This window comes from Heterocephalus glaber, unplaced genomic scaffold (assembly GCF_053883595.1).
Source record: "Heterocephalus glaber isolate CG9 unplaced genomic scaffold, H.glaber_assembly_v1.0 deba00000943, whole genome shotgun sequence".
NCBI lineage: Eukaryota > Metazoa > Chordata > Mammalia > Rodentia > Bathyergidae > Heterocephalus > Heterocephalus glaber.
This window is the reverse complement of record NW_028258175.1, coordinates 12,132,949-12,159,530: the sequence shown is the minus strand read 5'-3', so window position 1 is coordinate 12,159,530 and position 26,582 is coordinate 12,132,949. Positions and strand designations below refer to the sequence as shown.

General features: G+C 44.1%; 2 protein-coding genes, 2 long non-coding RNA genes and 1 pseudogene across 9 annotated transcripts in view; 2 read left to right on the top strand and 3 right to left on the bottom strand.

Annotated features, from left to right (window-relative positions):
* Positions 1–3,601: 3,601 nt before the first annotated feature.
* Positions 3,602–5,433, bottom strand: LOC110344238 (uncharacterized). The gene is made up of 2 exons (XR_015450492.1): positions 4,835–5,433; positions 3,602–3,821 (listed from the first exon to the last, which is right to left on the bottom strand). It is a non-coding gene; the product is annotated as an uncharacterized LOC110344238 (long non-coding RNA).
* LOC101700952 (uncharacterized) lies at positions 4,468–11,712 on the top strand. 2 transcript variants are annotated; one of them, XR_015450491.1, is made up of 3 exons: positions 4,468–4,607; positions 9,900–10,109; positions 11,528–11,712. It is a non-coding gene; the product is annotated as an uncharacterized LOC101700952 (long non-coding RNA). The 2 variants fall into 2 exon arrangements; XR_015450490.1 differs by lacking the exon at positions 4,468–4,607 and adding an exon at positions 5,665–5,785.
* Coq7 (coenzyme Q7, hydroxylase) lies at positions 11,628–18,777 on the bottom strand. Of its 3 annotated transcripts, none has more exons than XM_013076453.3 (6): positions 18,580–18,777; positions 15,131–15,309; positions 14,294–14,408; positions 13,449–13,588; positions 12,214–12,424; positions 11,628–11,850 (listed from the first exon to the last, which is right to left on the bottom strand). In XM_013076453.3, exons 1-6 carry the CDS (start codon positions 18,650–18,652, stop codon positions 11,732–11,734), a joined length of 837 nt encoding a protein of 278 aa, XP_012931907.1. In that variant the 5' UTR covers positions 18,653–18,777; the 3' UTR covers positions 11,628–11,731. The 3 variants fall into 3 exon arrangements, with proteins under 3 accessions (XP_012931907.1, XP_004855859.1, XP_021093011.1); XM_004855802.4 differs by having other exon boundaries at positions 12,356–12,424; XM_021237352.2 differs by lacking the exon at positions 18,580–18,777 and adding an exon at positions 18,256–18,277.
* On the top strand, positions 18,770–22,375 carry LOC101699968 (adenylate kinase isoenzyme 6 pseudogene; annotated as a pseudogene).
* A 2,104-nt stretch (positions 22,376–24,479) lies between these two features.
* Positions 24,480–26,582, bottom strand: part of Tmc7 (transmembrane channel like 7) — a 44,322-nt gene continuing 42,219 nt past the window's right edge. For all 3 annotated transcript variants that reach the window (XM_004855803.3, XM_087209165.1, XM_021237351.2), the window contains 2 exons: positions 25,893–25,971; positions 24,480–24,662 (listed from right to left, as the gene is read on the bottom strand). In XM_004855803.3, the coding sequence (XP_004855860.2) occupies positions 24,594–24,662; positions 25,893–25,971 (148 nt within the window). In that variant the 3' untranslated portion in view covers positions 24,480–24,593. The remainder of the gene's footprint in view (positions 24,663–25,892; positions 25,972–26,582) is intronic.

The following is a 26,582-nucleotide window of genomic DNA, read 5'->3' as shown; positions in this document are numbered from 1 at the left end:
AACAGCAGATGGAGCCAGGCGTGGTGGCCCATGCCTGTACTCCCAGCACTCTGGTGGGCTGAGGCAGGAAGATTGCAAGTTCAAGCAACTTATCGAGACCTTGTCTCAAAAACGGGTAGGGACTGGGGATGTAGCTCGGTGTGTAGGCCCTGGATCCAATCTGGAGCACAGCAAAACCAAAAGTCACTGCAGATTGTTTTCCTCTGGACAATGTCTCATCTCCCAACAAACACTTAACACGGTTAGCAGCACCCTTCCTCGCCCCCTGCAGTAACGTGGAGATGTGAACTATATTTGACGTTCATACACTTGGACCAATACCAGTGCAATATAACACCCACCTAATTCAGATATATCTATGAGCCGTCGGATGCGTCAGTTAAGTCATAACAAAATGGCGCACACACGAAAAGGAGGAGGGATGGTGATTTCCATGATCCCTGGATGGTCCTTCAAAGCCCTCTCTCCCTGCCAAGTAAATGTACTTGACAGCAACTTGGGGAAATAAAATTATAAGTTTTAAGATCAATTCACAAGCTAGGTACAGTGATGTACACCTGTAATCCCAGCTACTTGCGAGGCTGAGATAGAAGGAGCTCAAGTTCAAGGCCACCATGGGCAACTTAGCAAAATCCTCTCAAAATGAAAAAAAAAAAAAAAAAGATCTGGTGAGGTATTTCAGGGGTAGAATGCTTGCCCAGCATGTGTGAAGCCCTGGGTTCCTTCCAGTGCTGAAGGAAAGACTAATTCATGTTGAAGGTAAAGCTGAAGAGAGAGTCAAAGATGAATTTGGACTTCACATTTGGGCAAATGGGTGGCTCTTTTAATCCCAAGTGGCTGAAATGCTTTGGGGGTGGGGAATGGAGTCTCCCTATGTTCCCCAGACTGGTCTTGAACTCCCTGAGCTCAGCCAATCCCCCTGCCTCATGTGTGGCTTAGCGGCCAGACTCTCTGGCACAGGGCAGATGTTAAATGCCTGTGTGTCCAGTAAATACATACATACATACATAGAAATATTAGATAAATAGATGACTAGACAGACAGGTTTATTATAAGGAACTGTCTCATGCCATCGTGGAGGACGGGAGGGCCCCAACTCCGAAATCAGCAGGCTGGAGACCCAGGAGAGGCCTCATGGAGATCCAGTCCAAATCCACAGGCCTGGGCAGAGGGAGAGCCCGAGATGTGGCAGCAGAAGCCATACACACTTGTGGGAACTGCACTGGGAACTGTGAATCAGACAGGTGCTACCATCCTCTCCTGTGGAGCTCAGCTCCCAGCCAGCCTCTCAATCACAAAGGGGAGCAACCAGCTCACTGCAGCATGTTGTAGTGCTAAGCCAGGATGCTTGGTAAGTTAGATGGACTAGTGCATTTCAATACGTGATATTTTCAGTTTATAGTGGATTTATCATGACTCATTTCTACTGTATGTCAAAGAGCAGCTGTGGCTCATGTCTGAAAGCCTGTGGTTTGAAACCCAACACAAGCCAATGTTTTACTTTGAGTCCAAAGGCCAGAAAAGACTGTTGTCCCAGCTTACAGGCAGCCAGGCAAGAGGAGCTCCCTTTATTTGGCCTTTTTTTTTTTCCTAATTCAGGTCTTCAACTGATTAGTTGAGGTCCACCACATTAGGAGAGAAAATCTGCTTTAATCTATTCACCAATTCAAAAGTTAAACTTTGTGCAGAAACAACCACCCAGGCATGTGCAGAATGTTTAACCGAATATCTGGGGACCCTGTGGCCCAGTCAAGGTGACACAAATTAATCATTATAATCTTTTCCAATCAGTCAATAAGCTCTGCTCTTTTTTAAAATTTTATTTTATTGGTACATCTTAGGTATACAATATAATGACATTCATCATTGGAAATTTGCACCTTTACATAGTCTTTCTTGGTTCTTATTTTTCACCCTTGCCCAGCCCTCCCTTCAACCCCTCCACCCCTCCCTATTTACAAAGACTTTGCTTCAATTTTTTTCATTTTCTCACATTAATTCCATTCCCTTCTTTCCTTTCCCCTACCCCTCTCACTTTCCCTTTGGCCCTTTTCTTCCTATTTCACATTATCTACTATACCTTTTAGTCCTTATTTACACTTTCAGTTTCTCACACCAGAGAAACTATTTGGTATTTACACATGTGTGTCCTATTTATTTCACTTAAGAGGATCATCTCAATGTGCATCCACTTAGCTATAAATGTCTCTAATTTTCATTTTTATGGCTGAGTAGTACTCCATTTTATTTTTTTAAAAAACCCCACATTTTCTTTATCCAGTCGCCAGCTGATGGGCATTTGGGCTGTTTCCAAGTTTTAGCTATCATAAACTGTGCTGCTATGAACATGGGTGCACGTATATCACTGTGGCATGATTCTTTTAATTCTTTGGGGAAGATACCCAGCAGGGGAATAGCTGGGTCAACTGAGCTCTGCTTTTCTTGAGAATTGTTTTCTTTACAGCCAGGAAAGACAAGCACACGCCAGGATCCCTGAGCACATTTAATGCTGGGACTCTTGAGAAAGGCAGGGGCAGGATGGAGAGACTCAAGTTTAAGGAATGAAGTCCTCAAGCACATTGCTTTCGAGGGTCATCTCTGACAACCAGACGCTGTCATTTTGTAAGTAGGGAAATGAAGGCAGAGGGGGCTCGGTGACATCTGGCATGCTGCCTCCCAGCTGCCACAGTCCCATCCAGTTTTCATCCACTCTGGAGAGAGTGTGGCAATTCCCTAAGGGCTCCTGTCCTTCTATCTCCAGTCCATCCTGACTCACTGCATTTCACATCCAATTTACATTGACTCCTGTGCTGATTCTATCACCTCCTGGACTCAGGGGACATCAAGCCTTTTTACCCATCCTGCCAACATCCGTTCTCCCTCTTCCCGGTGGCAGGACTCTGGGTCATCTTCAGGAATGCCCAACCCCATTATCAGCCCACATGGAAGCAACCACATGACCAGACCTGGCCAATGAGAGCACCACAGTCCCTCTGACCACAGTGATTGGTGAAGGGTTTAGGATTGAAACCTGATTGGAGAAATGAAACTAGAGGTGGGGGAGAGGCGTATTTGGAGGATTCTGGGAAAGCCATGTTTTCTGTCTGCGCCACACTGGAGAAAGAGACCTTCAGCCTCCTTGTGGATGGAAAGGTGTTAGGAGGTCACATATGGAAGTACTATGGCCATTGTGCTGCCATACATGAGGGCCACAGAGAGGGGGTGTTGTGAGCCTAGTACCTACACTGTTGAACAGAGACAAGAGGAGCCAATGTTGGCTTTGAGATCCTGTATCCAGTGAAACCTGAAGAGAGAGACTTCTAAATTCTTCATTTAATAGAGCTAATAACTTTTATCAGAAGCCAAGTTCAATTTTTTGTGTCCCTTCTAAATGATGTAAGCGAGGTGTATGTATTTCATGTTTTAAAATTATTTTATTCCACAGCACTTAGAACAAGTTGTACCCTTAAAGTAGTCAAATGAATATTCTTTTAATGCTCATGTAGGCTTATTTAAACACACACACACACACTCTCTCTCTCTGTCTCTCACACACACACACACACACACACAGCGCATCAGCAAATAAGCACAACAGATGGCATTTCCACACAATTTTTTATTGTTGCAATAAAGTCACTTGGAAGCTAGGCATGGAAAATACCACACAAAAGCTGCTTCTCCGGGAGAAAGGGAGATGGTGTTTGCCATTGTCTCCACTCAGCAAAGACAGCTTGGTCTGGCATGTGTTTCCAGCTGTTGTGGTGCTGAACTGGCTGAGAAAATCGGAAAGGCAGGTCCCATCTTAGCAGAAAACAGTGCTGGGGGAAAAGGGAGACAGGGTGGAAATTCTGAGTCAACACAAGAAGCTAGGATGTAAAGGGGAGGAAATGCATCCATGGGGGTAGATTTAGAACTGAGGCTTTTGTGGAATCAAAGTATTGCTTCGTAACCAGGGCTTCAGCCAGAGCTCCTGGGTGGATTTTTAAAAATATGTTCATGGCTGAGGCCCAGCCTTGTGGCTGCTGGCTCATAGGTGGAGCAGTAGCATCTGTAGATTTTTCTAAATCTCAAGAGCTTATTCCGATCTGCATGCCTAGTTAAAAAACAAAACCCAGGATTAAGCATTTGAAAATTCTATCTAAACTTGGACAAGTAATTAAATTGTTTTAAAGGAAGAGTATCGTGAAGCATTGAGGAATTCTGCAGATCAAAACATAGCAGTAATAAATAAAAAGCATTTGGGGGGAGAAAGGTTGAGCATGGTTAGAGGTTAAATATGAGTGATCAAAATATACAGTGGTTGTTTACATTTTAAAAGTTTATTACACTAAAGATGAATTCCCATGAACCCACCTCAAAATCCTCCCCCTTACTTCAAGCATTCATATCCCATGGTTCTTGCCACTTTCTGAAGCAGTTCTGGAAGTGTTCTTTTGTGTCTTTATGACGTGTGATAAAAGATACACTGAATGCTGCTTCCAAGTGGCATCTAACGGAAAGGCAGCCTTGTGAAAACAGGATGGCGTGTCCTCATCCATCTTATTCACCAGACCTGGCACCATGTGACTGCTGGCTCTTCCCCAAAGTCAAAGTGACCATGAAAGGTAACAGTTTTGAGTCAATTCAGGACATAGAGGCAGCCACAACAGAGCAACTAAAGACACAAGAGTACTTTCAAAATCGCTTCAGAAAGAGGGCGGAACAATCAGATTGGTGTGTTTGAAGAGAGGGGGAGTATTTTGAGGGGAATTAATGGTAATGTGTCTTTTACTGTAATACTTTTTTTTTTTTTAATGTAAACATTCACCATGTTTTCCATCACACCACGTACTGGGCTTGGTCCTGCAGGGCTGGGTTTGGGTCCAGATAGACGAAAAGATCAAGGACCACACAAGGCTGGCCCTTTCCCACCGCACACTCGTGGAGAAGTTGCTAGGCGCGTTGATCCCAGAGCAGAGGGTCCTTTGTTATGACTTGTAACCACTGTGTCATTTTTTTGCTCCACTCTGCCAGTCCGCTTGCTTTTCTTTTTACCTTGGATTCGTTTATCAAACATGGGTTGAGCGCCTGCTGAGCTGCAGGTACCAGGACACCCTTGACGTAGGCAGGCCCACTGCCAGGTCGATGGAGACGGCGGAGAAAGCAAGGGATGATCACACAGGGAGAGAAGGCAATGCCGAGGCGAGAGACCAAGGACTGGGGGTGACAGGGGGCTGGTATGGCAAAGGCTGAGCGGGAGGACGGGGCGGAACATGGACATGAGCAAGACCTGCGGGGGGGGGGGGGACTTGAAAACGTAATTGCCCTGCTGTTCCCAAGGTGTCCGGTCGATCGATGCCCGAAGCTGTGGCTCGGGCGGTGCCCCTAAGCAGACTGACCGGCTTCCCCTGTAGTTCCCCCTCCCCCTCCCCCTCGCCCCAGTCCTTCTATTTCTCTCTCCCCCTTTCCTGAAAAGCAAATGTATCCACCTGGATAAGGACACGGGTGTTGGGCAGCACAGGCTGGAACAGCCCCTGAGCCCGCCGCCTCCGGCCACGCGCACGGTTAACCTTCGCGGTCAAGCGGCCGGACGGCGAGGCGGGGTTACGCAGCGCCCTCTCGCCAGGCGTGGCCGGCTGCTGTGCTGGCCGCGGTCCCGCCTCGGACTCGGCTCGCTGGGCGCGGGCGCCCTCTGGTGGCCACCGGCGTCGCAGTCCCTCCGCAGACTGCCCTCGTCCTCGGAGCGCCCCAGCCCCAGCTCGCCTTCCAAGGCCAAGGGGATCCAAAGGGCGGTCGCACTCAGGCAAGGCTCGCAGTCGGCCAAGCTGGGCGCAGGACGGGGAGGAGGCAGATCCCGGGGGAAGGAGGCGCCTTTCAACTGCGAGCGCGATCTTAGCGGGAAAGGACTCTGCGCCCAGGGACGGACGTTCCTGGGCGCGTCAGAGCTAAAAATGAGCGGGACAGAGGCCAAAGCCCCACTTTGAAAGGTTTCTTTGGCTTCAGGGGTCTTCAGGAAGCCTTTAAGGAAGTCTTGGGATAAAGCCCAGGGTTTTCAGGTCCTCTCAAAGAGGTGTGGGGTCTCCAGAGGGACCAGAGTTCACACATTACCCTGGAGTATTGAGACACATTTCAGGGGTGGGGGCGTACGCCTGTGACCCTAGCACTACGGAAGGGGGAGGCGGGAGGATCCCCCGGTTTGAGCCCATCCCGAGCAACTCGGCGACTTGGCGAGACCCTGTCTCAAAATTAAAAAACAAAAACAGTGTTGAGGATGTAGCTCAGTTTGAAGGCCCTGGATTTGAACCTCCGTACAAAAACAACAAAAACCTCTGGTCTCTCGAAGTATATCAGATACAACTCTCAAGTCCACCAATAGGATGGGAGACCAAATGCAGGTGCAGAGTGACCTCGTCGAGAAGTTTGCAGCCCCTGGCACCAGGTGACCAAGGCTTCCCGCCCGGGGAGCCCCTGCCCCAGAGGGTTAGAGAACTCAGGGAATGAGCCCTTACCGTTAGAACAGTACTGGCCCTGCAGGGTAGGTAGAGGATGGGCCAGTATGCCTGGATGCGGCGGGGGAAAAACAAAGGACAGCGATGGAGCTGTATGTAATTAGGGGAGCACACACTGCCTAAAAAGCACGAATTGCAGGTCAGGACGCATATATGGTTCCAGGTGGGAAATGCAAACCCAAACGTGTAAATATATGTGTAAAAGATTTTTAAACTGAGTCTAGAAAGAAACACATTGAATTATTAATGGTGTACACTGCTAGAGAGTATGTTTGGAAGTGTGGGGTTTTAAAATTTTTGTTGTTTTATTTTTTACTTATATGCAGTTTATATTTGATTCTGAGGCAAATATATACGACTCTTGGAAGTGAAAAAAAAAAAAAAGGAAAAAATGTAACTCCCACGTGGCAGGCTGTTGTAAGCAAATCACAAAGAAAGGAAACCCGCCACAGAGTCTGAATCAAGCAGTCCACAGGGAGATTTTCTCATCCCTGTAAAGAACCTTTAAAACTGCTCGAATATCTTAACCATTTGCCCACATGCATTTTTATTACAAAAAGAGCTTAACAAACTTAAGAACAGGGGAATTTAACTTTGTATTTAGCCCAGCAAAAATGTATTGTGTCAGGCACTGCATTAAACTGTGAAGACTTGAAAATGACCAAGATCTCTGCCCTCTGGGAGTTTGTTACTGGTTAATGCTTTCCAAACTTTCACATCCTTTCAAATTACTTGGAGGCATTGTGCATTGGCTATCTACTGCTGTATAAAAAATTATCCCAAAGAACAAACATTTATTATCTAACGGTTGCCGAGAGCCAGGAATTCAGGAGTAGTAGACTTCGTGGCTCAGGGCCTTTCAGGAAGTTACAGTCCAGATGTTGGAGGCTGCTGTCATCGAAATCCCCACAGAGCTGGAAGACTCACAGGCTGCTGGCTGGAGGCCTCTCTCCTTGGTCATGTGAGCATCTCCACAGATTAACTAACTGCTTGAAGGACTTCGTGACCTGCCAGCTGGCTTCCCCCAGAGCAAGTGACCTTAGGGAGCACAGTGGACTCCAGTGTCTTTCATAACCTTGTGTTGTGCTATGGTTTGGACGTGTTTGTCCCTCGACAGTTCCTGTGCAGGAAGCTGCTGCCCACTACTGAGATGGTAAGAGGTGGTGGAAGTTTTAAGAGGCAGGACCTAGTGGGAAGGGATTAGGGTTGGGTCCCAACTGCCCGATTGGAGGGATTAATGCAGGCCTCTCAGGAGTGGGTCAGTTCCTGCAGAGCAGGTTGTGAGGAGGGAGTGAGCCTGGCCCCCGCTCCCTCTCCTGCTTCCTCTCCCCAGCTGAGAGGTTAAGTGCTCCTGCCACCCGCTGTGCTGTGACCAGCCAGGGGCCTCTCACCGGATGCTGCTACCAAGCTATTTGGACCCTCCACCCAGCAGAAGTTGTGACTCACATAAACCTCTTTTGGTGTGGGGTATCCAGTCTCAGGTACTGTCGTGACCACACAAAACAGACGCAGGCACCTTGGAAGCCGCACTCCCCCAGTTCTGCCATGTTGTTCGCTGGCCAAGAATCACAGAGCACAGCCCATACTCAAGGCAAGGGAAATTAAGCTCCGTCAGATAGAGGGATATCAAGGAATTTGTGGACATAGTCTAAAATGCAGATTCCAACTGAGAAGGTCCAGGGAGGACCTCAAAATTCTGCATTTCTGACATGCTCCCAAGTGACACTACTGCCACTGGGCTGTGGATCACATTTTAAATAGGAGATCGAAGACATGCAGAGAACTACGGCTTAGATTGCCTCTTTGGAACTACACTGTTTGCAAGAATAACATCCTTTGTCACCCTAGCATCATCTTTGGATCATATCCAATTCTAAATCACATTTCACCTGAAAGGTCAGAGCAGTGAAGTAAGAGAAAAACAAGATTACCTTGTTAATACGCAAGGACAAGCTGAAATGGAATTAAAAACAATCAAAAGGGGATTCAGAAAATCTCTCCAGCCTTGTTCTGGAAGCTTTCAGAAGCATAAAAGAGTAGCCATCAATTTTGAAGGGGAGGCTAAACAAACAGCCGCCAATCTGGGCTTTTAATAAAGATTGTACACAATGCCTTCCTATGACTGAGACTCCTGCCTGCAGCAGTTACAAAATTAGCTTTAAAACAGGAAGGCAAGGACTAGCACCAAATCCCTGATCAAGCAAGGCTCCTACATGCTCTGTCCGCCTGAGGATTGGTAAATTAAAAACAGTTTCCCCATTTAACATCCTGGATTGAAATTTGTTTAAATACAGCATAAATCTATACATTCTGTGCCTTGTTTTGTTATAATTCACATCCCAGAAAATCCACAATTTTAAAGGGGGCATCTGCAGGCTTAACTGTGTACCCAAGGTTGTACAAGGACTCTAACTCAAGAACATTTTCATCACTGCATTAGTAGTTACTCCTCATTTCCTCCCAACACCCCAGCCCAACTTAGCAACCACTAATCTCCCTTTGGTCTCTATGGATTGGCCTAGTCTGGACATTTTATATAAGTAGACGATAAGTGGTCTTTTGTATCTGGTTTCTTTCATTTTGTGTTTTTAAAATTGTGGTAAGAAATACACATAATGCAAATGTGCCTTAACCACTTTCAAGTATGCAGTTACGCAATCACTACCATCTATCTCCAGAACTATTTCATCTTCTCAAATTGAAACTCTAGGGCCAGGAATTTAGCTCAGTGGTTCAGGCACCTGCCTGGCAAGCACAAGGTCCCGAGTTCGATCCCCAGTACCAAAAAACAAAACAAAACAAAAACTGAAACTCTACTCCCAAGCATGTTTGTGGGTTCATCCACTTTATAGCATGTGTATAGGTCAGCTTTTCCATAGCTGTGATAAAATGCCCAATACCTCCAACTCAGAATAGATTTATTTTTGCTCAGTTTCAGCAGTTTTAGTCCAGAGCTGGCTGGCTGCAAAGCAGAAACATCATGGTGGACGGGTGTGGTAGTGCAAAGCACACACAGGGGAAGAGGACTAGAGATGCATGCTCCAAGCTACACCTAAAGTGACCACCTCCTTCAACTGGGCTCCACATCCTAATTCAGCTATGGACATCAGCGGGTTAATCCACTGATGAGCACAGCTCCCCCATGATCCAATCTCTTCTCCAGGAGTCTCTTCATCCAGTCAAGTTGACAATCAATACTAATTGGCACATTGTGTATTCATGATTTATTCCTTCTGATGCCTGAATAATATTCCACTGTAAGAACAGACCACATTTTGTTCTTCAGTTCATCAGTTAATGGGGCATTTGTATGCTTTTCACTTTGTGTTGTTATGAATAATATTGCCATGAACATTTGTGTACAGATATTTGTTTGAACATAGTTTCATTTGTTTGGTTTATACCTAGGAGAAGAGCTGTTATATCACCTGAACCCTGTCTAACTGAGGAATTATGAGACGTTTTCCACAGTGGCTGCACCATTTCACATTTCCACTAGAGGACTGCAGCTTCCCCACATCATGGCCAACAACTGTCATTTTCTGTCTTTCCGGTTGCAGCCACCCTACTACCACCCGCTACGTGGCATCTCATTGTTTCGCCTAATGACTTACAATGGTGAGTTTCTTTTTCTATGCTCATTAGCCATTTGTATATGTTCTCTGGAGAAATGACAATCCAAATCCTTGGCCTAGTTTTAAAGGTGGGCTATTTGCCTTTTCGTGGTTAAGTGTTCCTTATATAGTGTAGATACAAGTCCCTTACCAAAAATATGATTTGCAAATATTTTCTCTCATTCCATGGGTTGGGTTGTCTTTTCATTTTGAGTGTTTTTCTAAGTACAAAAGCTTTAACTGTGATGAAGTGCAATGACCTGGTTTTTCTTTTGTTGCTCGTGCTTTTAGGTGCTGATGAAATGTAAGTTGTGGGGGAGTCCGTGGGGGAGCCAGATACCTACAAGACAGTTCTTTACAAGCAATTTACAGTCTATCCTGGGGGCCCTAGCCCTAAACACACTAGAACCAACTGAGCCCTAACCCATTTAAATCAGAATATATGGTCTATGAACTAAAAATTTTTTTTAAGATATAAGGACTCGCTACATTGCCCAGGCTGACCTCCAACTCCTAGACCCGAGTGATCATCCTACCTCAGCCTACCCAGTAACTGGGACGACAGGTGTACACCACTGTGCCTGACCAAACCGAAAGTTCTTAAAAGATCCAAAATCATTCTAACAATGTGTAGCTAGAGAGGAGAATCATTGATCTAGGTTTTTATAAATTAAGATGTGAAAATCAGAAAATGTTTCACCAAAGTTTGAAGAGTTTAGTCAGTTTTGGTTCATTCGAGAAATGAATGTAATTCAACTTTGCAAAATACCATCCCCCCACCTTAGTCTACTCTGGCTGCTATAACAAAATGCCACAGACTAGGTAGCTTATAACCAACAAAAACTGACTGCTCACAGTTCGGAGGCTGTGAAGTCCAAGGCCAAGGTGCTGGCAGATTCGTGTCTGGGGAGGGTTCACGTTCTCAGAGCCAGCAGCCTTCCGTGGCACAGGGTGGAGGGGTGAGGGTCTTCCGCAGGCCTCTTACAAAGGCAGTGATGCCATTCCTGAGAGCTCCACCTCCACGGCCGGTCACTTCCACAGGTCCCACCATCAGCTTTGGTGTGCAGATCTCAACACATGAACTTGGGGGGCACAAACATTCAAGCCACAGCACCTTCTCACCCACGCCACACACAATTCAAACTGGAAACAATGACCACCTGCCTTTACCTGATGGACTTTAGGGTTACTCTGGCTTAGTAAGCTTAAACATCCTCATATTCTAAATTCCCTTTTGTTATCAGTAAACTCAACTTTTTTTCCTCTTAGAGTCCAGCTGCTGGGGGTATGAATGGCACAGTGGTAGAGCACTTGCCTAGCATGTGCAAGGAAAGGTCCTGAGTTCAAACCCCACAACCAAAAAAGAAAAGAAAAGAAAAACCCTGCTGCCAACTTACTAATGATTCATTCTTAATATTTCAGGACAAAATTAACTAGGAGACCAACCAAATAAGAAACAACTTTGAACACAGCTGGTGAACTGTCAGTCTTATGGCATAAGACAACAACAACAAGAACAACAAAACCAACACTGAAGTTTTATTAATGAAAAAAATACTCCTGTAATTAATTAACAAAATGCACACAGTAATAACTGTACAATTCCTTCTCTGTAAATGTCACTTGTTAACTACCATCTTTCACAGACAAGGGCAGGGAAACATACTTCACAGTCTTTCCGATAAATATATTGCAGCGCGGCATCCGGCCTGGATAACACTCTTCAAGATGGCATACGCTGGGGCCTGTTAAAAACAACAAGAGGCTGTGGATGTAGCCCAGGGGGAGAGCGCTTGTCTAGCACGCCGAGGTTCTGGGTTCGATCCTTAGGATTGGGCCAGCGCATGCACACACACATGCACATACTCAGAAGGCAACCAAAGAAACATGCTGTGTGTTCCGTCTTGGTTGTAAATGGAACATACAACTTCTCTGGATAAAAAATGAGATCTGACAAGCAGTTTCTTTTCATTTAGGTGAGAAAGCTATTCAAAAGATCCAAACGTGTCTGCTACTGCCAGAACACCGGGCAACCGGTTTCTCACAGAGAAGGGGAAAGCGGCTCCTGGGAAAAGGATGAGGGATGGAGCAAGAAACAGGACACCCACCTGGTCTGCTTTGCACCATGTGGCCAGTTTGCTTGCTTCTGTCTATCGCTTGACAATTTATGTTTGTGGGAAATTTTACGTTTGGCCCCCAAACGCACCAAATAAGGATCCCCAAGTACCACGCGTCATAGCAGGTCCCTACCAATTCCGCATCATGGGAAAGGCCTGTGTCATGGTGCTCGAGCTCTTCATCTCGAAACTTCTTTATCAGCTGGTTCAATAAAAAGAAATCAAAGCAAGTCATTATCCCGTAGTCTAAGGCCGGGGTAGGCGTGCTACTCCTACTACTCCTGTGCAGGGCCAGAGAGTAAAAACTTCACACACACACACACACACGTACATTTTGATCATATCCATCCCCCTTATCACTCTCCCTTATGTTTTTTTTTTTTGGTACCGGAGATCGAACTCGGGACCTTGTGCTTGCGAGGCAGGCGCCAGAACCACCGAGCTAAATCCCCGCCCTCACTCTCCCTTATTAAAGTCTCTGATTCCCACCCCCCCCTTTCCTCTTGTCTAATAACAGTCAGAGGGGATACACTTCAAGCCCCGCAGGCTATATAATCTCCGAATACCCCTCTTGGCCACTGTACCGGAAAAGCAGCCCAGACTTGCAATGATGGGTGTGGCCAGGTTCCAATATAACTTTATTTACAGAAACAGGTGTGGTTGCAGGCCACAGTTTGCCAACATCTGACTTAGACCTTCAAAATTAAATAGTTCCTTTGGAGCCAGGGGTGTTCTTATATGCCTGGAATCCCAGCTACTCAAGAGGCTGAGGCAGGAGCTTCACGTGAATCCAAGATTTTGAGGCCAGCCTGGGTAACATTATGAGATCCAGTCTCAAAAAACAAAACAAAACTCAACTAAAACTCAACTAAAAATTAAAGCTCCTTATTTGCTGTGAAGACACCCAAGGCTATTACCTCATCCATTTAATCTAAATCATTGTGCTCACAGCATTTGCTCAGAATCCACCAGCAATGCAGAAGTGGAGAGAAACGGGCAGGCCTGGGCTCAGGATGTACAGGTTCTAGTCCTCACTCCCTGAGCTGTGTGACCAGGGCAGACAGCTCCACCTCTGTCTCTGTCCCTTAGTTTGTCCACAAGTGAGTCACTAACCTCGAAGTCTAAGACCCTCTCATCCTCTAAAATTGTATTTTTTCTTTTTAGCAACTGCCCATCTGCCCTTTCTCCCCTCACACAGCCCTTTCACAGTGCAGGCAGCCAATCACCTGCAGAAGTTCCTCATATTTCTCAGGGTCCTCCTCCATCAGCGTCCTGATCTGGTTGTTATAGTGATGGGCTATGGTCTCTTCCACTGCCACAGTGCAGGCCATTGCACCTTCCTTCCCGAGCAAGGCGGTTCCTGCTCCTGGAATTGTCAAACCCAGCAGTAAAGTACGGGACAGATACCACTGGGAAAACAGAGCGACCAGGCCGGGCTTTCTCAGCCTCAGTACTGCTGTGCACTGCTGGGTATTTCACAGCTTCCTTGATATCTACCAGCTAGATCCCGGTACCACTCCCTCAATTGTGACCCATTGGAAATGTCTTCAGATACTGCCACATGTCCTCAGGGGGCAAAGTCACCCTGGGGTGAGGAGCACTGCTGGAGGTGGTACCAGGGCCAGTTAAACCTCCAGGCACACAATAAGAAAGCTCTTTGCTTTCAGTACATTTTCAGTCTTCATGTACATCAAGAGAAAGTACATTTGGGCTAAGTATATCTTTGATCTTCTACACTGCTTTTCTTTAGACTCCCTTTTGAAAAGCCCCAGTAGATCTCAGGTTTAGAATCTGTGTCAGAGAACAGTACAGGGCCGCAAGTGAATTATGCCAGCTTATTCCCTGTGTTATGTTTTACTGTACTTTCTATTTATAAAAGAACTGAGTCTATCTGAAAGAGATTTAAGCACAAAGAGAAAGGGAGAAAGAAATTCAATCAATTTAACTTTAGGGAAATAGTAAATTAAACAGGTTGTCCAAGGACAGGACGAGAACCTGGATGAGGAAGCAGGATGACTCATCCGTCACCCAGGCCCCTGGGCCCCATCGGCACCTCTGCACAAACACATACCCAGCGCAAAGCCCGTGACATTCCAAAGAGGCATCAGGACTGTTGGCCGGACCCTGAATGCAACCATCAGCTCACTGAACTTTTTCAAGTGGGCCTTTTCTTGATCCCACATTTTCTGTAAGAAACAAAAATGAAGATAGGCAAGCATTCAAGAGGCCTCCTGTTGTACCCGAGGCAGGCTATGGGGCCTCTTGGTGGAAGCAAAATGTAAACGGAACAGATGCTGAGGACGGCTACCGCCTCCATTTCTCTAAAACATCAGATGAAAAAGAATTTCTGCAGCAATTTTGGAAGTCCTCCTATGTGAGTGTCTTTACGAGGCATGATAAAAAAAGATGGTGACTGCTGCTGCCAGTTGCCCACCAATGGAAAGGCGGGCTCACAAAACACTACGGCCTGTCCTCCTCCACCTTATGTACCAGATCTAACACCACAGGACCGCTGGTTCTTCCCCCAGGGCAAGACGAGCGGGAAAGGTAAACATTTCGACATTGAGACAGCCGCAGCAGGGTACCTAAAAACTTCCACAGCTTCCTCAGAAAGTGGCAAGAATGATAATTGTATTCAGGGGGATTAATGGCAATCTGTCTTTTATTGCAGTAATTTTTACAATTTTAAATGTTCAGCGTATGTTTTTACTGTGCCTTGTGTATCTATCTGTGTTTTGTCCATAAAAACAGCAACATGTTTTCTGCTTGTCATTTCCCCCTAAGAACCCATGTTCACTCTTGAGGACAACAGCACCTCCTCTGGGAAGGCCTGACCTAATGTGATTATTGCGAGCCTTCAGGTCCACTTATTCGGGAGACCACACTGCGGAGATAAAGAAGTGCCCACCTGAATGACCGGTCCAACACTTGTCCGGCCCAGGACAGCCATCTGCCCTGCAAGGATTCGATTTGCTCCATATTCACCTGCATGATCCACCCGGATTATTCGATCCATGGCTGCCCAATTGATGTTGTCTAAGGTCATTCCTGAACTGCAAAATCTGAGGCCGATTTTTTTTCCATAAGCTGCAATGCAAGTGCAAGTTCTTCATTACTCTCAGGAAAAATTGAGCTGTTTTCTTTTACAGACAGAAGAAAGGGGCACTTTAGAACAAAGGTCCCGAATGAGCTTCCTGAGGGCTGGGAGTGCCCACTGTATTCTGTTTTGCCTGCGTGTTAACATAGGGAAGATTTTACCCAAAGGTTGGGTTTCTGGCATCACTTGAAATGTATGGGGATCTGGAAATGTTAAGCCTGTGTTCTAGAAGGTCACGATGTCTACCTCCCCCAGCCCTCCCACTGCTTTCCTCAATCCAGACCACTGATGGTCAGAAAAAGCACTGTACAGATCTCTGCAGCCAAGGTTGAGAGCCTCAAATCTATGTTCTCTTAAAATGCCAGACCCTGGAGGCATTTGAGAGCTCAGCCTTAGAATTTAAGTCTTTTCTTATTGTGTCTTCATGTATGCCCTCCTCATCTTCAAAACGGACATTCTTCACCACAGACTGAATTTAATATTTTTAAAAATATGAAATGGTTAACACCTGAATTATATATTTTTGAGCCCTAATTTTTTTTCTCCAAGAGAAGGATTTTGTAGTATGCTTAGGTAAGGCATGTTTGTCTACACATACAAAAATGGAGACCAGAGGTCCTTTAACCGTAATGTCAACTCTGACCTGCACTAGCATCCCTTTGAGATATGTTTCAGTGCTCTTAAGCTGTGGCTGCCATGTCTGTTTTTAGATCTCTTCTTTTTCACTCAGGCTAACTTCACCAGCCAGAGAATGTGAGGGAAAAATCACCTTGAGTACGTCTATGATCCTTTCATTAAAAAGGCTTGAGGGACACAAGGTCCCAAGGTAGGTTTGGAGGAATCTGTGGTGGTTGTGAACCGGAAATTTTCTACCAAATGGAGTTTACATGCTACACCTTAAAGGAGCATGGACGTGGGGCTCTGAGCATCGCCACCCAGCTTTGGCCCACTCCTCAGAACGACCTGCTCCATCTCACTGAGCACATCTGACTCAAGAAATCAGGTGGAGTCCAGGAACCAGACATCAAGAAGCAGATGGGGTCCAAGTGTTGGCAAGTGTGATGTACCCATCAGGACTGCGCCACCAGACAGCAGGCCACTGTGGTTCATGACCACATGGTTGTGGCTGAGACCTCAGACAAAGTCAAGATGGCCTTCACAACTTTTTGCCTCTAAGTCCAAGGGATAGTACTTCCAGTAGACTGATCTCCTTGTAGAAAGATGGAGTTTAGCAATGGAAGCTGATGAGCTGGCTCTGTTTCTCAAAATAATCTTGTTTGTTTATTCTTTCACTTGTTATCACCAGCCAAAAACATGTTAAGAGATAGCCCAGTACTCTTAAAAAACAAAACAAAACTATTTACTGAGAAGGAGCAAGAGAAAGAGGATGTAGGATGAGTTCAAAGGCACAACCTGTTTATTAGAGGTAAAGGGAGGATGTTTGCATCCAAAATTCACTGCACTATTTCCTCACACTACATCACACTTCCAAATTTAGGGAGTCAATAAGTGATTTTTTTGGGGGGGGGTTGGGGTGAGGGGCTTGGGTATCACAGTATTTGACATTTCTATCTTCTGCAGTCTCTTGTGAAAGGCCCAGACCTACAGTTAGAAGATATACGTCCTTGGGCCTGCAGAGGAATCACTTTGGCTGCAAAGAATAAAAGGACTGTGTGCAACCAGAAAAAGGAAAAAAGGAAAATGTATGTCCAGTCTTTAACATGAATCTTGAACAAATCAGAATAGATATTTTTTACATATAAAATTCCCAGTATCAGACTATTTTCTTAAGGGAAAGCATACAATAAAACTTTTCTTACTGAGTTATCGTGAGGATGAAATGAGATGCAGAAAATAAAGTAACTTTGTAAATAAAACTGAATGATTATTCTTTGGTTATGCTCACTGACTTAGGGGAGTACTGAACATTCAACAACTCTCTGAGTTCTGACTGGATTGGTACATGCTTTAAAATAAAATTGAGGTAGGGGTGAGGATTTAGCTCAGTGGTGCCCATGCCTTCCTTGCAAACGCAAGGTCCTGAGTTCGATCCCCAGTACCAAAAAATAATAATAATAATAAATAACAAATAAAATAGAGGCCTGGTACTAGAAGTTCTCAGATTTATCACTTTATATCTATGTTTTCCCAACATGTGGAACATGCTAATGGTAGCACCTAGGAGATTTTAAAGTAGAATACTGAAGACTTTAAGTGGCTGTGGCTATGCATTAAATAACACCTACGTAGTTGTGAGTTACTCTTTCAAATTCTCTCCTAATCCTTTTGATTCATCAAGGAAAATAGCCCCATGTACATATGGTATATCCTACATCCTTTCCTAGTTCTTACTAATTGAACCTAACCCTTTTTCTTAACAGAAAAATGGTCTTGAGTTCAAGCCTTGGAAGGTAACAGTATCTAATACAATTTATAAGTTTTTTCTTTCAGTATACTTCTTTTCTATGATTATTCATGCATTTGGGGCACAGAATACTGGCTCTCCCTTTACCATAAGGATTTAGTTTCCATGAAATTACTTAATGTTAAAGTGAGTCACTGTTATACAAAGAACACATAGAAGAATCAAAAGTACAAGCGATCGCTAATAAGGGAAAACTCTTGAAGGCGGTACACAAAGATTTAGCTTTGAGTACCAAATCGACCTCACAATTTTCTGAGGCAGCTAGGACGAAAAAAGGAAACAGAATCCAAACCCATGTCTCTCTACTCCAAACTCAATTCTTTCCACTACACTGATGGTTCTCAAACTTTACCGTGAACATCTGAAAGTACTGATAAAACACAGACACCTACTAAGTAGGTCCTGGGTGGGATCTGAGACTATCCATTTCTAACAAGTTCCCAAGGGAAGCCGGTGATGGCAGGACTACACTTCAGCTGAAAACACCGCGAGCAAAGACTACGGATGACACCTGGGTCCCTGGACTTCCAAGGTCGCAAACTGTCACCGGCCTGGAACGCTGACCACACCGGGAGTGACGTTACGGCACAAGTATGTAGTTATGTCACTCCCCAACTCGTCAACAGCGTCACAGGCGAATCCCAGCCCCAGCCCACCGTCACCCTCTCGGGGTACTACGAGCCCAGCCCGAGGCCAACGTCACGCACTAGCACTGCGTCGCACGCCTGTGACGTATACGACTGGCTTCCCACCCGACCTCTCCGACCCAAGGCTCAAGAAAAAATTCCAAACTCGCCAGCCCAGCATAGGATTCCAGCCGCGGGTCCCCCTTTACCTGACAGGGGCCACTGGGCACTCGTGCACAGCCGCCATAAGGAAGGCGAGGCTGCCGCCCCGGCGCAAGTCATTGCCCGACCAACGAAAGCAGCTACTCGGCTGAATGCGGTAGGCCAATCGTACTCTTGGAGCAGGCTGCTGGCGCAAGCAGACGTAAGGAAAACGCTAATTGCTCTGGGGCTAGCGAAATGCTTGGGCAACGCTTCGATTGGTTGGAAATGGTAAGTGAACCCATTCTATTGGATGCATTGCGACCAATGGTGGTAAAGGAATCTTAGGTTGCTATAGAGAGGACAACGCTAAATTGCTTTTTCAAAAATCCAGACAGAATCAAGCTCACTCACCTAAATTCCTAGGACAGAGGACCCAGAGTTGACAGAGCCATTACATTTTGTTTTACATGGAGTTTTTTTTTAAAAAATCTATTCGTACCCCACATCCATATAAAAACAGTAAGAATTACATACTGAAACTCATCATTGTTACTGCTAGGTGGACTAACAACTGACTTTAGACTTCTTCCTAGTCCTTTTCTCAATTTTCCCATTTTCTACTGGGAAAATTATATATGTTCCACTTTACTGTATTTGTTCCTGTCCGTGTATACTGGTGTAAACTTGTTTTGTAAGGGAAAAGGAAATTTAGCAACATATACTTTTAAAAGCGCATATCCATTAATATTGTAGGCTTACTTCTAGGGGCCTGCCCAACAGAAGTAATTTTTCAAACGAGAAATTTTTGTGAAGGTAGAAAAAAATCAAAAGATGCCTGTCTGGCCAGGTGTAGTGGCACATGCCAATCATCCCAGCACTAAGGAGACTGAGGCATGAGGATCGGCAAGGTCAAGGCTAGCCTGAACTATATATCGAGACCCTGTCTCAAAAAAAAAATCAAAATGCATGTCTGTAAGGATACACAACAAAAGTTAATACTGTATTGGTTAATATCAGAAGGTTGGGATGTTCCAATGGGAGCTCTCAATTTACATTCTTGGATTATTTGTTTCTCAAGCTATTTCTGGTGCTGGAGATTGAAACACAAGACTACATCCCTATCCCTTTAAAAAAAATTTTGACACGGGGCATCAGTAAGTTCTAGGTTACCCAGGCTGAGCCAAAATTAGTATCCTCCTCCCTCAGCCTCCCCCAGTGCTGGAATTATAGACATGCACCACTACACCTGGCTTATTAAATTGCTGATTTTATATAATTCTACAATGTAATTGACACAGTATAATAATTTAAAATTATGATGAACTCAAATACTTAATACTTAGTGACAGTGAAGGCGATGTAACATTTTAATGTAAAGCTGCTGAAAGTATAAATTCATCTTTGGGGTTGGGCATGTAGCTCAGTGGTAGAGCACTTGCCTAACATGTGCAAGGCCCTGAGTTCAATTCCCAGCAACACTAAAATAAAAGAATAAAGTAAAATAAATACAACTGACTCTCAAAAAGTTTTAACATGCTCAAAACCCTTCTTCTAATCCCATTTCTAAGTCTCTGTCCCTAAGGAGAAAAATTGTTGACAGAGATTCATGATATCTCAGTTATTGCTGGGAAATTTTGAAATTAAAGTGTTGAGCAGCAAGGGAATGTTGAAAAGTATGATTTGTGTATGTGCTATTATACTAGCTAGCCCATTGAAATATTTATAAAGAACTTTTGATAACAAAAGAACACAAGTACAAAAGAAGTGAGAATACTAATTTTTTCCTTTCCTTCTTCCAATCTTTCTTGCCTCTCTGTACTTTCTATCTCAAAAGCAGTTTGGGGGCGTCGGGAACTATGGTGCTCCAGAACATCCTGATCACTGGTTAGCATGCTTCTGGGCGGGCGGGGCTGCCCAGTGCTGTAGGGCCTCAGCCGCCGAGGTACACCAGGAGTTGGAAAAATCACAGTAAGCAAAGAACTTGCATCCAGATCAGGACTAAAGTACATTAATGTGGGTGATGTAGCTCGGAAGGGGCATTATACAGTGGCTACAATGAAGAGTATGAGTGTCCCGTTTTAGATGAAGAAAAAGTGGTTGATGAGTTAGAGAACCAAACGGCAGAAGGTGGAGTTATTGTTGACTACCGTGGTTGTGATTTCTTTCCTGAACGATGGTTTCGTGCAGTTTTTGTGTTGAGAACAGATAACAGTATATTGTTCAAAAGACTTGAAACGGGGGTATAATGAGAAGAAACTAGGAGACAGTATCGAGTGTGAGATTTTTCAAGTTCTTTATGAAGAGGCCATGTTATCATACAAGGAAGATATTGTGCACCAGCTGCCCAGCAATACGCCTGAAGAGCTAGAGGACAACAGAAACCAGATCTTGAGATGGACTGAGCAGTGGGTCAAAGGGCACAACCCGTGACTGGTCACTTGGTGGTGGCTCTTTGCTCACCTTGTAGACAGGGCCTCCAAATATCTGTAAAAACCAAAACTATGTGGAAGGCCCAGCAGGTATTTTTATGCCTGGGTTTCTTTTTCTCCATAAGAAAGTTAAACAATCACAAATATAATGAATACAATTATTATTAAGCATTTAAAATATGCATCAGTTGCTAAACAATAAATCTGATCAAACGGGGAAAAAAAGCAGTTTTGTCAAAATTAACAGCACATGTACCTACACGGTGCTTATGAGTGATTTTAATTTTCTCTGTAGCTTTCATTGTTCTCCATATTTTCTATGATAAACAAATATTTTTCTGAGAAAACAAAATTTCAAAAAGAAAAAGCATACTATTCCCTAATTCAACCTTCAAGTATAAAAGCAAATTTACATGTTATTCTTCTATTTTAAAGATGAGAGAACTTTACCTCCAAGAGGTGGAGACATTTGTACAAAATCAACCATTAAGCAAGCAGAAAGCTGTTGCATGTCTTGAGCACATGCCATGCACCGGGCAGGAAATACACCATGTGGACTTACTAGTAAAGCCATGCACTATATAAAGAAGAGACATTCAGAAGTTCTCACCTCCCTTAAGTCAGACTTTGTAGGGGCACCTGGAAAAATTAATTCCTTTGTTCTGCAACACTTAACAAAAGTGATTTGCTGTAATCAGATTTGTAGCTGCAGGAATCTATTTTGCAAACTAAAGACTTGCCTAACTGGATTCTTCCTTCGGTGGGAATGAGAACATTTTGTGATTACAAGAACCTGCAAGTTTTCCTTTAAGATGAACAAGGGCCTGCAGCAGAATGAAGCAAAACAGAACTGTTCGCAGAGGAATGCTTAAAAGTCCATCTTTCAGTGCTTAAAGAGGGGAAGTGGGGCAAAAACAATCCAAGTTGTCATTTGTGGTCACATACATCGTGCGATGGAATGCAATGCAGCCATTAAAAAGAATGAAGTAGCTGCTTACATGCAAAGATCTTCAAGATATTATTAAGAGGGGAAGGAAGAAGCTCAGAAATATATATTTCACAACACACTCCCAAGCATATATATCTGTTTGAATACGTATTAAAGCTTTCTGGAAGAATAAAGTAAATATTAGCAGTGGTTTTCTCTGGGAGTAGGATCAGGAATGCTTGAAATAATTGTGTTTTTTTAAGTTTAAAGCATACACATACACTTGGCCTGACTTCAGTAGAGCCAAGGAGTTTTAAAAGCACTCATCTGATAATTGCATTAAACACTTGTTCGTCTCTCTAATTTTAGGAAAAGATGAAGAGCAACTTTCCAAACTATTACAGGTTTCCATGATCGCGTGATTGCAGACAAGACGCATGTGTGGGTTCAAATATACATAATCAAATTTTAAAACCATCAAGACAGGGGCCAGGGATTTCGCTCCGTGGTTTCACTGCCTGCTGCGCAAGCGCCAGGACCTGAGTTTGATCCCTGGTACCAAAAAAACCCCCAAACCATCAAGACATTATTTAATCAGTAGTTTTAATACACATTAGACAGCTGCACTTTAAAAATTATACAGACATCACTTGAAGTTATTAGTTATCAAAACATATAAAAATTCAAGTATAAGGTATGCAAATTAGCAGCACTTAAGTAAAACTAATATGCTAGTTAGCATATTTCACTATCAATTTTATGATGCAAAGAAAACATGGCAATATACTTTTATTTTATACAACACACAAACACACAAACAGAAACCTGGACTCTCCTCAGGAGCATGGTGAAGGCAACCACATTACAAAAGTGCTAGGCAGAAATGCCAAAATTTGTTTTTTAAGTGAGAATGAAATGGACTTTGGATTACTCAAATTTTATGATACCAGTTATTAAATCATTTAGAAATTCATAAACCTTAACCAGACAGGAAAAGATTGTAAAGTACATCAGTCTGACGGGTACAGATATATCCCATGTTAATAGTACTTCATACAAGAGCGAGAAAATGGTTGTGTTGAGGTCAGGGAGTAGCCCAGTGGTACAAAAGCATATACTGAAGACGTGGGTTCCATCCCCAGCACCGCCTTCCTACATACACGCACACGCGCACACATGCACGCACGCACACATGCACGCACGCACAAACGCACATGTGCATGTTTGTGACAAAAGATCAGGAATCTAGAAATGTATAAGATGACAAGCTTCTTTGCTTCCCAGGGCAAGGAGCAAATCATGTTAAGAGTAATGGGGCAGTGCGGGAGGGTGGGTCAGAACTGTTCTTAGCAGTAGCTTTCTAAAGCTGCATCCAACTTTAAATTCCACCAAAGGTTTGGAGCCAGTGAAAGGAAGAAAAACAATGAAAAAAACTTGACAAAATACTTTGACAAAGATTTTAAAGATATTAAAATGAAAATGGATTGCATTAAGCAATAACTTAGGCTTCAATGAAAAGGTTCATGCTGTCAAATTTAGGTATGCTTATCATGAGGTATTTATTGCATTTATTTTTTACTCTTAACGGAAATCTTAGATATTGTGCTTTTGTAATGTTTTGCAAAATAAAGGCATGTGCACTTAAAATTTTAAGTACAGGAAAACAAACAACAGCCTTTGAAAATACAGAAATGTATATTTAAGAAACCAGCAACCAATCTAACTTGGTGTATGTGACAGGCTGGTATAATGAAAAGGCTGAGCTGTAACCCATACCACTAAACACTTATGCACATAACCCATAGCTCCAATACTAAACAGCCCTCGAAGCCTGGCTCTGAAATGCTGTGTGTGTCCTTCAGAAACGGACATCTCAATGCAGGAAGGGAAACAGCATCTGGAAGACTGAGAGACTGCCTCCTAATTTCAACAGTGCAGGGTTCTCTGCCAAGTCTCAGAACTGAAGACCAGACAGAAACTGAAGGCTTATGGGTAATTAAAGGCAGCTTTCCCCTGAGTAATAAATAAAGCTATGGCAAAATGCCTACAAAGCTAAGAAGTCAAGGCCGCCAACCTGCTGCAGCCCCCCTCTTTGTGAAGGTTAATCAAGGTATTGAGGGACTGCTTCTTCACAGCAGGAACCGACTTTTTTCCCCTACTACTACCATGTAAGCTAAAATTACATGACAATCTGCTTCATGTTCTTACCACCTGTTCCAGACATCATGATTCAAGAATGCTCTTAATTTAAAAAATTCAGGTTTCATTTTAAGTCACTAGAGTTATTCAGGAGAGCCACAGCTTTTAAGGAAAACTCCTCAGACTAAACTCTTAGAACCAGGTTCAAAAAAAGAACCCAGTTTTGAGAACAGATGACCTAGGGTTAACTTTGAAAGACAACATAAAACAAGCTTTTAAAAACATATAAAAGCCTCTCCTTGATTTTTGTTGTAAAACCCTGAACAGCTACTGTTTTGGTAGAGTTATCACTGAGTTATTAGTCTACAGGTAAAGGCCTGGGTTTCAACCTGCACTTCTAAGTCACTAAAAGGTGGATATGCAAACATGGCCACCACAGCTATGCACAGGAAATTCATCTCACGAAAGCTTAAACTCCAGAAAAATACATTTTAAAATTTCCACTCAGAACCCAGGCAGACTTTGTAGGCTCAGCAGTCAGGAGGCCAACTGAGAAGCAGACAGCAGCACCTCCATGCCCGATCTATTGGTCCCTCAGATCCTGCTGGGCTTCTGTTAGTTTCTGGATTAGATAGCGCTTGTCACGACTTTCCTAAAAAGAGAAATGAGTCTGAAGGTCATGTCATATATTTGGCCACAAATATCATAATTCCTGTCTAGTGAATTACCTCTCATTCTCTGGGCTAAGCAGTCCAACCACTGGCCTATTGCAATGGCATATGATCTGGTCTCTTTCACTTAGATCCTTCTACAGCTCCTTGTCCACAGAGCAACCAGTGACCTTTTAAACATCTACATCACCAGCCAGGCATAGTGGTAAATGCCTGTAATCCCCGCACTCAGGAGATCAAGGCAAGTGGATTGTGCTAAGTTTGAGGCCAGCCTGGGCTACATACAGTAAGTTCAAGGCCAGCCTGAACCACATAGCAAGACAATCTTGAAAACAATATATATATATATGTGTGTGTGTACACACACACACAGTGGTACCCTGGTCCACGAACTTAATTCATCCCCTGATTCTAGGGAAGATGGCTGCATTTGTGTTCATGTGGGAAAGATGGCCATGGTAGTGGTCATCACTTGATGCAGAGTTTGCAAACAGAAGCAAAATTGTGCTGAACACTTCTGTTTGCAAACCAAATTATGTGTTTGTGAAGAGAAGTGTTTGTGAACTGACGTATTACTGTGTGTATGTATACATATACACACACATACACACCACCTTCTACTTAACACACTCCAGTGGTTTGCCGTCACACTCAGAAAAAAACCAAACTTTTACCAGATCCCCCAGACTATACTATGACCCTAATCGATGGCACAATAGCCTCTTGCCCCCCATCTCCAATTCATAACCAACCCTCAGCCATGCCAACCCCTTAGGCTTGTCCTCATTCCCCCATACCCTGGATCTCACTCTCATCCCTAACTGCAACTTCCAGTAATCAATCCCTCCTGTCGTTCAGGCCTCAGCTCCAATGTCACCTCCTCAAACAGGCCTTCACACCCACCAGCAACAGCAGTGATGGCCCACTCATCCCTCTAATACTTTGTTTTTGTTATCCTCATAGCAGTTATAGTTATCAGAATTTTTCTTATTTAAGTATTTAGCAGTTCTGTCTCTCTTGGTGAAGAAGTGGTTGAGTCAAACGAATAAATGAAGCTGGAGCAGGCCGGGCCTGAAGGCAGGGTTTTGGGCAGTGGTAGTGAGTAGAGGCCGTAGCAATTCCACTCCCTCCCTGGGGAAAGCGCCATTTTCTGTACACTGTCCTGATTTACTGTCACCAACCATGATCCTGGGTGGCCTGTGCCTGCTTACCAGAGACAGCTGCTCTCGGAGCTGGATGACCACTTGCTTGTGTGCTCCGGCCAGGGCAATGAAGTAGAACATGATGAGGCTGCAAGACAAGACGGACAGGCCAGGAGGGCTCTAGATCATCTGAGGGCCACTAGAAAAGTAACCCAGCACACTTCCAGAACAGATTTTCTTTTGTTGGAGAGGAAAAGGTAAGGGAAAAAAGGGAAGGGAAGAAAGGAAGGAGAACCTCACTTCCCCCATATAGAAGGGGCGAGAACCAACCAGTGGAGTGTTTTTATTAAGCAGTGCAGTGGTATCTGTTTTATCCCTTTTTAAGTTAATATGAAGGTTGTTGGGGTCTCCTGAGCACATGCAGAATAGCAGGGAGAAAGAAAGATGGTCCAGAAAGTCAGCTCTGTATGTTATTAACTGGCTGTGGGTAACCACTGAGCTGCCTCTCTGGCCTCAGTTTCTTCATTTTTGAAATGGAATATAGTAAAACCCAGTGATAGCAAGCCTGGGATAAGACAGTTTTGATTAAAAACAGGGAACAACTGGCTCCCATCTTCTGTGCGGCTCCAGATCTCAAATGGGATGTTTGGAGTTACCTTCAGTGATGGGCTCATGGAAGGCAAGTCCCCAGGAAAACAGCAGATACTCTCATTTAAAGAAAGGAAATCAGTTTCCTACTCCCAGATAAGACTGATGAAA

What these genes read in the sequence shown, in the direction of transcription:
- Coq7 (XM_013076453.3), bottom strand. Translation starts at nt 18,652, where the DNA reads ATGACTTGCGCCGGGGCGGCAGCCTCGCCTTCCTTATGGCGGCTGTGC. An exon ending in GTGTTGGACCGGTCATTCAG is followed by an intron (nt 14,409 to 15,130) that starts GTGGGCACTTCT and finishes TGTTTCTTACAG; the next exon opens with AAAATGTGGGATCAAGAAAA. An exon ending in TGTCACGGGCTTTGCGCTGG is followed by an intron (nt 13,589 to 14,293) that starts GTATGTGTTTGT and finishes TGACAATTCCAG; the next exon opens with GAGCAGGAACCGCCTTGCTC.